The following is a 15,492-nucleotide window of genomic DNA, read 5'->3' as shown; positions in this document are numbered from 1 at the left end:
TGACCTAATTTTGGGTCGCTTGATCCTGTGTGGTCCCACAACCTATTGACGCCAATTCCACAAAGATCAATTCTCCATAAGGATTTCCAGGCCCAGGAATCATCTTTGCTAGATATATTCCCAAACCCTAGCCTCGAGAATCCTCTTAGCACTTCCTAGAGTTCATATCACCTTGCTTTTCGAGCAAGAAAGCCATATAATTGACTCTCTCTTGTTAATAGGCCTTAGGAATCACTCATCACCCTCTCGTTGTTCCATTCATCTAATGATTCCCCTTTATACTAGGTCTATTCCCATCGGTGAAAGTCCATAAAGCGCAGGGAGCTTTAGCTGAGGTGACAGTGGGCTATTGCTCCATTATTGCCCTTGACCTAGTAGTTGCTCTATAGGATCCCCTCCTAGGACCCCTGCTAGTTTGAGAGGTAACATGGCCAAAACCACCAAATCTGGAGGTTGCATCAGACTGAAGTTTTGTTTCTTATTGTGCCTTTTTTGTGCAACCTCCTCTATTTTAATGTATTTTTTCCTTTGTTCCATTGATACTTTAGGACAAACTCAGATCCCTATGGCACTCTTATTGTCATCACTCTTCATTACCCAAAAGATGCCTCCGCACACGAGTATATGAACCGCTATAAGGTTTTCCACCATGACAATCATGAGGGCATATAAATTTAAAGGTTCCACCACCTCTCCTCCCCTCAAGTTTGTCACAAATCTCCACAAGGGTGTCAATGAACCTTTTCCCCCTTGTATTTCATTGCCCTCTTCATCCCCCTTCCCTTCAAACCCTTCCTCATCATCATACATTGGGTCACTATGAGTGTGACCACTATCCTCTTCTTCCATTTCTTCCCTTTGATGCCTACCCCCCCACCAACGCCATGAAAACCAAAAATGGAATGATAAGCCAAAAGAACACCATGAAAACCAAAAATGGAATAATCAACCAAAAGAACACCATTTTTGTTGAATTAAGGCTTCTGTGATCCATATCAAGTTGTTGAGACATGTTTTCGGCGACAAATGAATTTTGATGTGATTATCGCCAAAAACATGTCTCAAAAATACCATTTTTCTCAAAGTTTAGATAGACAACCTGCAATAAAATGAGGAAGAAGAAGGAATGGGAAAGAGTAGGAGAAGAGGAAAAAACACAAACAAAAAATACAAGAAAAGGAGGGAGTTGGGGTTTGCACTTACCTCTTTAGCTCTTGAGAAGTTGAGGTAGATGGCAGCCTTTGTTATCTCCTCCAAGCTCCTCTTTCTTCACTCCTCCAAGCTCTCTTTGCTTTCTTCTCCAACCTCTCATGAATCTGCCCTCAAAATTATGCTACCGCCTTTGCTCTCTTCTCCTCTCTTCTCCAAGCTCAACCAAATGAGATGAGAGAATGAGGAAAACAGAGGAGGAAGAGGCCTTTAAACCTCATCCTCACTCTTCCCTCATCTCTAAACCAACCCTAGGTCTCACCCAAACCAAAGTTAAAGATATATTAAAAAAAAAAATAAGTGGCACCCATGGAACGGTACATGTTTATCCAAAACCACGTATGAAGTGTTGTGGAACCTTGGCTCAACCATGCACAGAATTGTGGTTCCATGTCTGGAACTCTGCATGGAACCATCATGGTCCACAGTGGCAAGAACCATGAAATTTTGTTAGAAACGCGATTTCAAATTTTGGGGACGTGGTTCGCAAGGCGATTCGGGCACAGGTATGCACAGTGCGTCGTTCTGGCTTCCAAGTTGTTATTTGTTTTTTTTTTTTTTTTTTATCTAATTTTTTTTTTTTTTGGGGGGGGGGGGGGGGGGGGGGTACTACAACACTTATCATAAACAATGGTGCTTCTTGTCACATGACTGGATCACAAGAGGTATTCACCATTTTTTCTAGGAAAGGCTTAGATCTGCATGTGGAGCTTCGTGACCAAATCAAGTATGTTGTAAGGGGAGTTGGAACCATTTTGTTTCAACTAGAATCAGAAGGTTCTCTGGAGGTGAAGGATGTTTTGTATGTTGCTAGGCTAGCAAAGAATTTACTCTCAATCTTAGCCATGGAGGACAAGGGTTTTGTCATTTATTTTCGGGATAGATAGGTTCTTATTCGGCTAAGAGATTCTAACCTTGACTCAACACAAGTGATTGGAGGGAGAGAGGGTAATATGTATATGTAGAAGGCTCAGCCTATGCGAGCCCTAGTTCATGAAAGTGACAACCTATGCGAGCTTTGGCATAGGAGGATGGGCCACTTGCATCACAGAGCATTGCCCATACTAAGGGAAACTATCACTGATCTTCCAGAGTTCAATGTGGTGCAGTAAGGACTACACAAGGGATGTGCACTTGGCAAATATGCCAAGGCTGCTTTTCAAGGCAACAAGAGTAGGTCCAAGGGGATTTCAGATCTATTACATACAGATGCATGTGGTCTGATGTCAATAGCATCGGTGAAGGGTTCCAGTTACTATGTGACCTTCATTGATGATTGTTAAAATTGGCAACTAGGGCTAAACTCCATGTGGGTCACCTCATTTATGGCAGCTGATATTTTTCCTAGATTCCTCTTGTCGAGAGGTGTAGGATTGATCTAAAGATCATTCGATTTCGACAAGTATTTATGGAGATATGAGTTTATTTGTATTTACTTGACAAATTGTCAAGGTCAGCCAGCGATTAAATACAAGAGATGTTGATTCATGCCCAGTGAATCACATAAATACAAGAGAGGTTGATTCATTTTCTCATCATCTCATCTCACTCATTCTTCTCTCTCTCCTTAGCTTTGGGTATACAAGGAGCAGCTCACACGTGGGAAGGAGGATGCATTAGGGCAAGGAGGACGCTGAAAGGACCCAGAAGCTGTTGAAAGGTCTCTTTGACCTGTGTTGACCAAGCGTTGACTCATCAAGGGTGCGGTTTTGGTGTGGCTACCTCTCCTAGGTAGGCCGCAGATTTTGGCACAAAAATTGAGGCAATCCGTCCACAGGTTTGACCAGCATTGACTGCCCTAGTTTTGGGCAGCAGGTTGACTTCAGTCAACAGCAGTTTGACTGTGTTTTTGGGGCTGTTCAAGGGTTGTTTCTTTAGGCTATTCGAGGGCTAGTTGACCGGAAATTGACCAAGCATATTGGAGGTCAATTTCAACTCGTTTGACCAAGTTTGACTTTGTTGATCTAGGGTTTGCTACTGCTGATATAAAATTACAGAATTATGATTTTGTACTATATCTCTCTGCTGAACTATTGAAGATAAAGGAAGATATGATCAAAGGGTTTCCCCACATTGGGGTTTGTCCCTGGGTAGCCGCCACATCTTGTGTCTCTTGTCTTGGCTTGTTTTTTATTGATCGTTTAATGTTCTAACTGCACTTTACTTAATGTATATGTGACTGCTAATTTGTGGCTAATAAGAAGAAAAGAAATAAACTGCTCTAAGCATAGAACATACCATAATTTAACATGGAATCAGAGCTGAGGTGAAGACAAAGCCCAAGCAAGAGCAAGAGCAATCACCAAAGAGAAGGTTGGCAAGGCTATCCTAAAAACTTCATGGGGTCCTCAACACTCTTCCCCGTCGAAGACAAGCTCCGTGAGAAGTCTGACTATCATGGATGGAAGATGTCTCTTGATCTGACTTTAGAAGATCAGGAAGTGTTGGACCATGTGAGAGGCAATATTGTTGCACCTCCATCAAATGCATTCGCTGCTGCCAAAAGCAAGTGGTCCAAGGGAGAAGTCAAAGCAAGGAAGATCATCCAGGACTCTATCGACAAGCGCCTGGTGGCCTATGTTTCCGAGCTGACAACCTCCAAGGAAATCTACGATAGACTAGTGAGTTTATTTAAAGTTAATGATGCAAATCAAGTTCCGTTCCTTAGAAATAAGCTGAAGGAAATTAAGAAGGGCAAAGATGAGAGTATGCAAGCATATTTCTTAAGAATCACCAAGATCAAGAATGATCTCCTATCTATTGGGGAAGTAGTTCCTGACAGGGAAATGACTATCACAACTCTTGGAGGACTACCACCTGAGTGGTATATATTCAGGACTACTCTTCTCAACAATAATGTCATCCCAGGATTTGAGGAATTGATGGCTAGATGTATTCAAGAAGAGACAAGGATGGAAGAGCAAGAAATGCCCGCACTTAAAGGCCATCCCTCTGCCTTTTCTTCTCATGCTAAAAGAAGAAACAATTCTAGGGCTAAATCCAAAGGAAAGGCTGGACCGAAGGGTGGAAGAAAAGGACGATGTTACAATTGCAATAAAATGGGCCACTATGCAAGGGAGTGCCCTGACAAAACGGACTCAAACCATGACGATGACCAAAATCACTCTAAAGGCAATCAAAGGAATGGCAGGTCCAATGGCAGAGGTAAAAGAAATGTCGGAAATCAAGGAAGAGAACAACCCTTCAAGAAGGCACAAAACTCCAGGTATGAATCTAACGTTGTTAACAATAAGCAAGATGAATATTGTCTACCAGCGGCCCTCTCTACTACTGCTCCCTCGGACACGCTGGGAAATTGGCTTATTGATAGTGGTGCCTCAAGGCACTTCACTGGTTTCAAAGAAGCTCTCTCTAATCTGATAGAGAAGGAGAGCAACCTGGAAATTGTTCTTGGGGACAATGCAAAATATCCCATGAAAGGCGTAGGGAATGTCACTCTTCAATTGAATCAGGGTAATACAATCCATTTGCAAGAAGTCCTATATGTACCTGATCTCAAAAAGAACTTGGTGTCTGTTTCGACAATGGAAGACAAAGGCTACAAGGTAACCTTCATCGATGGCAAGGTATGTGTATGGAAAAAGAATTTTAAAGAAGCTTTCACTCTTGGGTTTCGAGTCGATTCATTATATCAAGTCGGAGGAAGTCCACTGGGTGTCATGTCTTGTGACACATCACTTCAGTCCGAACTATGGCATCGGAGGTTTGCTCACCTTCATTATAAATCTCTACCCAATGCAAGACAAATGGTGACAGGGATGCCCGAGTTCCGAGTAGAGCAAGAAGGTGTATGTCTTGGATGTGCCGAAGGAAAGCTCAAAAGGGGACCATTCCCCTCAAGCCAAAGCAAGACCTCCGATATATTACAGTTGGTTCACTCAGACATATCTGGTATGATGCCTGTGAACTCTTTGGGAGGATATATTACCTCACTTTTACAGATGATTATTCTCGCAAGACTTGGATATACTTCTTGAAAAAGAAGGATGAAGTGTTCACTTGGTTTCGTCACTTGAAAGCCTTGATCGAGAATCAAATCGAAAAGAAGATCAAGATCTTAAAGACTGATAATGGGATTGAGTATGAATCCAATGAGTTCCATGAATTTTGCAAAGAGACTGGCATTAAGAGGGAGACTACAACACCATATACTCCTGAGCAGAATGGTGTGGCGGAAAGGAAGAATCGTACGATTGTGGAAATTGTTTGTGCTATGCTTCACGATCAAAGACTTCCGAAGTTTCTATGGGCCGAAGCTGCGAATACCGCCATATATGTGCAAAATCGATGCCCTCATCAAGCATTGGGTTCCAAAACTCCCGAAGAGATGTTCACTGGTAAGACACCTGACGTATCTCATTTTAGAATTTTTGGAAGTCCGGTATATTTTCATGTGCCGAAGGAGAAGAGGAATGAATTGGGTGCATCTGGAAAGAAAAGAATCTTCATGGGTTATAGCAAAAACACTAAGGGCCATAGAATCTATGTGGCTAGTCAAAGGGAAATCGAGATTAGCCATGATGTCACCTTTGACGAAGATATGGCTCTTAGCAAGGTTGACAATCTTCCTACTCAAAGGGGATCCAAAGAAGCTGACACTAGGGAACCAAAGGAAAAGGAAGATGAGACGATGCCCGATGTGGAAGAACTTATGGGTCTTATTAATCCCCCTCCGCAAGAGCCTTCCTCTTCGAGGAAAAGGCCTTCATGGCTTAGGGGAACACTTGATGATGCTGAAGGGCACATTGCACCCAGGGAACCTTCCAGGAAAGTAAGAAGCCGACCAGGTATCAGGGATACTTGACCATCATAAGCACGATCATCCAAAATGAGCCTTCGTCATTCGCTGAAGTTGTCAAGCATCAAGTATGGAAGGATGCTATGACTGAGGAATATGAGTCCATCATGAAAAATGATGTCTGGGATGTGGTCCCCAACAATGTTGCAGGAAGCGTCCCCCCCCTCCGGTTCTAAGGCCCGAAGCGCGTCCCGTGCGGATTCATACAGGACGCGTCCCCGGAAGCGCGCTTCCGCCTGTTTTGGACCCTTAGTAGATATATTCACAATTTACTACTTTTGTCATAGATTACTCATTAGACTTGTAGGTTTGTGAATTTGAATTTTGAACCTTTTTTGTCTTGGCGGTGACCAAGTGACATATTTTGTAAACATTATTATTTGAATTTTGGACATGACAAATGTTGACAGTTGCTCACTTGCTAGATAAATGATAATATGCTCTATGTTTTATGTTTTATAATATGCTTAAATGTTTTATGTTTTATAATATGCTTAAAAATTTGATGTATATTTGTAATCGCTAAAATATAGATGGTTGATGTACATACTAGTAACTAAAATGGAATCATGGATGCCATATCTATCTTGATTTATGCAAAAATATGCATGTTTTCATGTCTTCTACAACTAATTTGGTATTTGGGATGTTTTTTTTGAGTATAAATGCAAAAATATATATATATATAGCAGACACTTTGCTTCCTAGATTTTTGGAAAATGATGCTTTTGCGTCCCCGCTTCGTGCAACATTGGTCCCCAAACCCCAGGACAAAGCAGTGGTCACTTCGAAATGGCTTTACAAGATAAAGCATCCAATTGACGGAAGTGTGGAAAAGTATAAGGCTCGTTTTGCCGCTTGTGGCTTCTCTCAGAAGGTAGGTATAGACTATCATGAGATATTTGCCCCTGTTGCCCGATATACCACCATCCGCTCGATCATAGCCCTTGCTGCTTCGCAAGGATGGAACCTACATTAGATGGATCAAAGAGGAGGTCTATGTGGAGCAGCCCGAAGGATTTGAGATTCATGATCGAGAATCTCATGTGTGCAAGTTGAAGAAGGCCTATGGGCTGAAGCAAGCACCCCGAGCGTGGTATGAGAGGATCGATAGCTACTTGATGAAGCTGGGATTCACTAGGAGTGAAGCCGACCCTAACCTTTACTTTAAGGTTGAAGATGACAATCCTCTCATACTGGTGTTGTACGTTGACGACCTCTTTCTAACAGGTGCAGACCCTCTCATTCACAAATGTAAGAGGGAGTTGGCTTCTGAATTTGAGATGGACCTAGGACTGATGCACTATTTCCTAGGACTAGAAGTCTGGCAGAAGCCAGGGGAGATTTTCCTATCTCAAGGAAAATATGTGGTGAAGATATTGGAGAGATTCGGTATGGTGGACTGCAAGCCCATGACTACCCCGATGGAGCTTGACTTCAAGAAGTTAAGTGGTAGTGTTGCCAGACCCGTTTTACGAAATGTTACCGAGTATCGTCAACTCATCGAAGCATTGATGTTCTTGGTGAACTCTCGTCCGGATATATGTTTTGCAGTCAACACGTTGAGTCATTATATGGTTGAGCCTCACCACTCACATTGGATTGGTGCCAAGAATCTGTTGAGATATCTTCGTGGCACAATCATTCATGGGTTGAGATACACTACCGAAGATGTGAGACTACATGGCTATACTGATGTTGATTGGGCAGGCAGTGTGATGGACCGAAAGAGCACTTTCCGGTGCTATTTCTCTTTGGGATTTGCCTCGATATCCTGGATGAGCAAGAAGCAGAAGTCGGTGGCTTTGAGCACCACCAAGGCAGAGTACATTGCTGCTAGTATGGCCTCTTGTGAGGCAGTCTGGTTGCGAAAGCTCTTTAGTGAGTTGTTTGGATTTACATTGGATACCATCGTGATCCTGTGTGACAACCAGAGCGGGATTCGTTTATCAGAGAATCCCATATTTCATGATCGCTCCAAGCATATCGATATCAGGTACCACTATATTCGGGATATGGTGCAACGGGGAGCAATAAGGCTCCAACATATCAGTACAAATGAACAGGTCGTCGACATTTTGACGAAGCCGCTGGGAAAGGTCAAATTCTTGACTTTCCGAGAATGACTTGGTGTCGTTTAGAGACCCTCTTATGAGGGTCGAGTATGATGTATTGAGCTCTAAGAGCTCCAGGGGGGCGCGGGGTACTTCTTGGAGCGACATGCGATCACAGGGGACTCACCATCCCCTGGTGGTGCACTATGTACAGGGTGAAAGGTTCAACCTTCCCCTGTGACACCCCGTGGCAACTGTGGAACAGGATGATTAGTTATCCTATGGGCCAGGATGATTAGTTCTTCGTGGCGACTATGGAACAGGATGATTAGTTCTCCTGTGGGCCAGGATGATTAGTTCTCCGTGGCAATTGTGGAACAAGATGATTAGTTCTCCTGTGGGCCAGGATGATTAGTTCTCCTGTGGGCCAGGATGATTAGTTCTCCTATGGCGACTCTTGGACAGGATGATTCGTTCTCCTGTGGACGGGATGATTAGTTCTCCTGTCAAGGCATCCTACCCATGTAGTTTGGGACTCATGGGAAGTACCTCTCATCTAATCAATAAGTAAGGAAATGGGGTTAGGGACCATTAGTATCGATGGACACATCGTTGTATCTACCGTACTCCCTATGCTAGGATGACCTCCATTGATCTGGGATCAATGATACTGATCTGGGATTAGTGAGAGTGGTATGACACACTCTGAGACTGACTTCGGGTCAGTGGAGGATGGTATGATACATCCTCAATCATTTCTTCTTCTTCATAGTTCACGCAAAGAAGAGCAGAGCAAAGCAAGGCCAAGCAGTGCAGGGCAGTGCATTTGATGGTTGGAATAGTAGCGACGGTCAGATGGATTGCAGATGGAGTTCTCCCCAGTTGAGAGGGGGTGTTAAAATTGGCAACTAGGACCAAACTCCATGTGGGTCACCTCATTTATGGCAGCTGATATCTTTCCTAGATTCCTCTTGTCGAGAGGTGTAGGATTGATCTAAAGATCATTCGATTCCAACAAGTATTTATGGAGATATGAATTTATTTGTATTTACTTGACAAATTGTCAAGGTTGACCAGCAGTTAAATGTGTGGCACACATGCCCAGTGAATCACATAAATACAAGAGAGGTTGATTCATTTTCTCATCATCTCATCTCACTCATTCTTCTCTCTCTCTCCTTAGCTTTGGGTTATACAAGGAGTAGCTCACACGTGGGAAGAAGGAGGACGCATTAGGGCAGGTAAGACACTGAAAGGAGGACGCAGAAGCTGCGGAAGGTCTCTTTGACCTGCGTTGACCAAGCGTTGACTCATCAAGGGTGTAGTTTTGGTGTGGTTGCCTCTCCTAGGCAAGCCGCAGATTTTGGTACAAAAATCGAGGCAATCCGTCCTTTGACCAGCATTGACTGCCCTACAGGTTGACTTCAGTCAACAGCAGTTTGACTGTGTTTTGGGGGCCGTTCAAGGGTTGTTTCTTCAAGCTGTTCGAGGGCTAGTTGACCGGAAATTGACCAAACATATTGGAGGTCAATGTCAACTCGTTTGAGCAAGTTTGACTTTGTTGATCTAGGGTTTGCTACTGCTGATATAAAATTACAAAATTCTGATTTTGTACTATTTCTCTCTGTTGAACTATTGAAGATAAAAGAAGATTTGATCAAAGGGTTTCCCCGCATTGGGTTTGTTCCCTGGCTAGCCGCCACATCTTGTGTCTCTTGTCTTGGCTTGTTTTCTATTGATCGTTTAATGTTCTAACTGCACTTTACTTAATGTATATGCGATTGTTAATCTATGGCTAATAAGAAGAAAAGAAGTAAACTGCTCTAAGCATAGAACATACCATAATTTAACAATGATTTCTCTAGGAGTGACGGCTAAGAATGAGGTCTTCAGTCAATTCCGGGAGTTTAAGGCTCTCATGGAAAATCAGACAGGAAAGAAGATCATGTTCTTAAAGTTGGATAATGGAGGTGAGTATACCTCCGATAACTTCAAATATTTCTACAAGGCGGCAGGGATCAAGAGGGAGATTACAATACCTTATAATCCACAGCATAATGGAGTTGCTAAGAGGAAGAGCTAGTAGATAATTGGAGCTACCAAGGTGATGATTCATGACCAAGATCTATCCATGTTTCTTTGGGCAGAGGCATGCAATACGACAGTGTATGTGCAAAGCAGAAGTCCTCATAAGGTCTTGGGGGGACAAGACGCCAAAGGAGGCTTTCTTTGGAGTGAAGCCAAACATTAGCCACTTTCACATTTTTAGTTATCCAATATATGTTCAGGTACTAGCAGAGAAGAGGATAAAGTTGGAACCCTTAGCATCGAGCAAACAAGGGCATAGCGAGACTTCAAAGGCATATAGGATTTTCATTCCAAAGCAGAGGAAGACCATAGTGAGGAGGGATGTTAGGTTCAAGGAGAGCTTGTCATCGATGAAGTCTCATGAGATGCCACCAACAGTGATAGAGGACAAGGAGCAGGAGGCTTTAAAGGTAAAGCAGTATGCAAAGACTTCAACTGCAAAGAGTCAACCTTCAAGTGGCGAGCAGTCAGTAGTTCTTTCCAATTTTGTCAAGCAGGAGGCTTTAAAGGTAAAGCAGTATGCAAAGACTTCAACTGCAAAGAGTCAACCTTCAAGTGGCGAGCAGTCAGTAGTTCTTTCCAATTTTGTCAAGAGACACGGGTGGTTTGAGAAGACATTAAGGGATGCTCAAGAGCAAGTGGAGGCTCCTAGGAGCACATTCAAGGAGAGTAGGCATCCAAAGACATTTTTGAACTACATGGCACTGACGAGTCGCGTCCTTGAAGAGGCAACCAACCAGGAAGTTTGAAGGAGAGCCATGGTAGAGGATAATGCATGGGATATTGTGCCAAGAGAGGAAGCCAATTTCAGGCGGCTCTTCAAGAAGTACCTCCCTCAATAAGAGGGAGCATTGATGTTTGTAGCTTGGGTAGGTACTTCTGCACAAACCTAAGTGTTTGGGCAAGCAAACGCCGCCTAATACACCCTTAACCTTAGCAAATTACTATGTGATTAAAGTAATTTCTTTTATAAGACAAAATTGAGTTAATCTAATGAAATGCAAAGGTTTTTGCATTAGTGAATTAGATGTAATCTCAACCACCAATCTCAAGTGATGTTAAGATCTAATCTCAACTATCAATCACTTTGAAGATTAGGGTTGGCGATTCGATCATAACTCAAGTTTATAAAAGAAGGGCGAGGCTAAGGGAGAAGACACAACAACACAATGAGTGAGCACAAGATTTGAGAGATCTCAATGACTAGATCAAGGAGTTTCATCAAAGTGTGTCGGGTCCAAGGAAGGTGCAAGGGTATAGCAAAGAAGATCCAAATCAACCAAGACATATCAGGCACAAATCTAGGGCTTGATCAGCTAGATCAGATCCATATTTACTGATGTATATATTTTCCTCAGTTTGGACCATTTTCCTAGTAAAGGAGCCCGAGTAAGCTTTGAACATTTTAATGAAGAACTGATTTAATTGGGCAAAACATTTATGTGTAATTTATGTTAATATCACACCCCATTCTTTTATTTAGTAGATCTGTGATAAATCTGCTAGGAATTAAATTACCAAGTTGACTGGTTTAAAATTGAATAGTGAGAGATCTGATTAACACTACCCCTAAAGGTTGCAAGCCTCTCAGCTATGAAAAGACGAGGACAACAGTGTTGTCTGAAGGGAGGACTCGGATCGAAGCTAGACTTCATGGTATTGAATATATTTAGAGAGACTCTAGGGTCTTTGTTGTCTCAGATGGTTGGACAGATGTCAACCATCACCCTTTTGTCAATATTTTGGTTTATAGCAGAAAAAGAATTAAGTTCTTAAAATGCAATGATACTAAAGGAAAGTTGGTCCAGATCTAATGGGTCTCTTCAAAGAGGAAACAGGGGGCATTGAAAGGTAAAACGTGATCCAAGTTGTTCCAAATAGTGCCTCAAACATTGTGCTCGCTAGGGATTTGATTGGAGATGAATACCCAACAAATTTTTAGACTCCTCATGTTAGGCATTGCATCAACCTCCTCCTTAAATACATTGCATGGGTAGGCAAAACTATAACTGAAACAAAGATCAATAGCAATTTATGGGAAATACACCAACCTCCAGCTTCTTCAAGACTAGATTTGCATCTACATTCATTATGTTACAACACCCCATCAAATTTCATCAACCTCTGAGGGAGATGGTAGTATCAGTTGATTGGCAGAGGTGAAAGGGGTTTCATATTGAAGATGGTACACAAGTTGAGGAAATTATTATTGGTTATTCTTATGAGGACTTTTGGAGGATAGTGGAGGATAGTGTTACCCATATTACACCTATCATTTCCACCCTTTGCATGTTTGATGGTAATCATCCATGCTTAAGGGATGTCTAGAGAGTATGGATCAAATGAGAGAGAAGCTTCGTGACATAATATAAGATGACAATTCTAGGATCAACAGGGAAACTAGGAATGATGTGTGGGATCATAGTCTTATAGAGTGGAATATGCTACACACCCCTCTGCATTCAATAGTGTTCCTATCAACCCCAAATGGTTTCACAAGAAATCATCTTCATATGTAGAGGTGATGTTGAACTGGAACACCTTCATAAGCAAGTGTTATGATCATGATGATCACAGTGCTTTACGACTTGATCACACTGCTTTACAACTTGAGTTCGCAAAGTTCTTGAGATCAGATGAACACTTTGTTGTGCATATAACAGAGAACAACTTGGACCCATAGACTTCTGGATGAAATATATTACATGGGCTACCTTGCTTCACTAGTTGGCAATCTGTTTGCTTTCATAGGTATGATCAATAAACATTGAACAATACCTTCAATGCATTCTATAGTTTAAACAGTTTTATTTTAATTTGCATTTTGGAATTGTTTTTTCAAGCTTTCAAATATCAACTGTTAAATTTTAATTACATAATGTTAATTTTATTGAACAGATGACTAGAGATTGAATATGTTTTTATCCATTAAGTAAAGAGGAATCGCTTAGGCACACAAAAGGTAGATGGTTTGGTGTTTGTACACTCAAATCTACACCTACGATCTCAACGGCAACTAGAGTACCGAACGGGACTCACTAGGATGTGGGATTTTGGCAATTCACGGGACAATGGGGATGATGAGCCTCCACCTAGGTTTTTCGAGACAATGCTGAAGACATGCTAAATGACACTAGGTAGCCTACTGACCGAAGTTGTGGCACTGTAAGTAGCTCAAGCTCAGCAACCATTCTAGCAAATAAACCTGACAATCTAGAGGATTAAATTTATTTGCATTTTGCATGGGAGTTGTCAGAAGCTCTTGAGATATATTTGTCTCTTTTTTAGCATATGACTGATTGGATAAATGTTTGGACTTACTTTCAGCGTAGCAGCAAAGGAAATGTGATCTTTTTTATTGATTTCCCATAACTGAATTTGTTTATTTTCTTCAAACTAGTTCTATCCATGCTTATGTTTATTTATTTCCTTCAAACAATTATGTCCCTGCTTGGCTTTCAATTACAACATTTTAAATGTTTAAATTGTACTATCTACAATATACAATGTTTATTCCGCCTCCTCTGCTCGGTAATTTTTTGTATATACAATATTACATTGAATATTTTTTGTATAACTGCGTATGCGTTTCTTCTCTGTGAAACCTTCGAATGACATTTCTCGTAGAGTTCCCATTTCTGATATCTGGCAACTTAGCTACTATCAACCTAACTCAGCTACAAGATTATGTTGTAACCACACCGACTGGTGCCAAGTGATAAAATGGGGGCAGCAGAGTGTGGTTATGGGTTAACTTATATTTTGAATGAATATACACACCAAATGCGAAATATTGTACTCAATTTCAAAAATATATTAATATCCCCATCTCAAGCAAATAAAAGCACATCTGAAAATCCTCGGAAAGGCATGAAGAAGCTTACCTGGTACACAGCGTCGGACTACGGCGTCAAGAATTCTTGGAAGAGAGTGGTTCAAGGCAGGAAGGCAGTTTATGAAGACAACATCCAAGGGAGGCAAAGAAGAGGGCATGCCCACAATGTCCCCTTGCCTGCATTTCACACTGTCATGCTTCTCCTTTATATTAGCCAACTCCAGCAAGGAATAGTGCATCACTGATAGAACGCAGGGAGTGGTCATGCAGAGGTAATCCACAAACTTTTGGGTTCCCAAGCAGACCACCACTCTGGAGTCCTGCTCAACCTGTGCTGCATCCACTACCCTCTTCATCTTTCCATTGGAGCTGTTTTTCTCCAGAAATGACCAGTCTCTCTCCATGATTTCGAAGTCAGCAGAATCTGAGAGAGTGGCCCTCGGTGTTGTTTTGATACTGCAAGATAAGAAGGCCGGTACCTTGCTTCTGAATTGAAGGCCATTCGGTCGAATTGGAGTGAAGAAATTTTGAGGAGGTATAGGGGTGAGTTTGGCTGTTTGAGTTTTGATGTTGAGAGCAATCAGATGTGATTGTATGCCCATGAGAGAATGCATTCTGGGTATGTGTTGTCAAAACGTAAGTAGAAGCCCTAGATTGTAATGGAATGTTGGGAGGCTATGTTATCCAAAACACAAATAGGAGCAGGCCTAGATTGTTCGTGTTGGGAAGCTAGCCTGTTGATGACTTTGGACACATTCGTCATATGAGAATTTAAAGAGTATATCCTGTTCATTCATATACAAGATGAAATTGTTTTGGAACTTCGTTTTTCTAAATTGAAATATTTAAATAAGTTCAGTATACGAAGGATGAAAAATGTAATATAGTGGGAAAAATTGTTTATAACAAATGGATGAAAAATGTAATATAGTGGGAAAATTTGTTTTTAACAATTAAAAGCGTCTTTGCTTTACCAATCAGCTAGGGTTTGTACGTTTGTCACTTAGATATTATGTTTGAGATATTTTTTTGTATTTGATAAGGTTTGTAGATTTGTCACTTGATGTTATGTTTTAGTTATAATTGTGTTGTTTTTTTGAAAGGTTAGGTTCTGTGTGATAATTTAATTTAATTGATAAGTGTTATAATTTATTCGGTATGTTTTAGTTGTTTTCTAAATATAATTGCGTTGTTTTTTGGAAAGGTTCTGTTTTATGTGAAAGTTTAATTTAATTAATAAGTGTTGTAATTTATTTGGTTATGTTTTAGTTATTTTTAAAATATAATTATGTTGTTATTTATGTTCTATTTATTTTTTAAATATAATTGTGTTGTTATTTTGAAAGATCATGTTTTATCTAGTTTTTAAATATAATTGTGTTGTTATTTTGAAAGATTGGCGTTGTTATTTTTTAAAATTATGTTTTATTTATTTTCAAAATATATTTGTGTTGTTATTTTGAAAGATTATGTTTTATTTAGTTTTT

At 41.0% G+C, this 15,492-nt stretch overlaps 1 protein-coding gene across 3 annotated transcripts in view; it reads right to left on the bottom strand.

Annotated features, from left to right (window-relative positions):
• LOC149224308 (uncharacterized) overlaps window positions 1–14,788 on the bottom strand; it is a 119,879-nt gene extending 105,091 nt beyond the window's left edge. The window contains exon 1 of one of the 3 annotated variants that reach the window (XM_089383520.1): window positions 14,055–14,788. In XM_089383520.1, coding sequence (XP_089239646.1) covers window positions 14,055–14,619 — 565 coding nt within the window. In that variant the 5' untranslated portion in view covers window positions 14,620–14,788. The remainder of the gene's footprint in view (window positions 1–14,054) is intronic. The other 2 variants (XM_089383521.1, XM_089383519.1) reach the window with 2 other exon arrangements.
• Window positions 14,789–15,492: the final 704 nt, after the last annotated feature.

Source organism: Pinus tabuliformis, chromosome Q, assembly GCF_031772625.1.
Source record: "Pinus tabuliformis cultivar Carrire ecotype Pingquan chromosome Q, CPIR1, whole genome shotgun sequence".
NCBI lineage: Eukaryota > Viridiplantae > Streptophyta > Pinopsida > Pinales > Pinaceae > Pinus > Pinus tabuliformis.
Note: the sequence above shows the minus strand (reverse complement) of the source record. Positions and strands in the feature narration are given on the sequence as shown.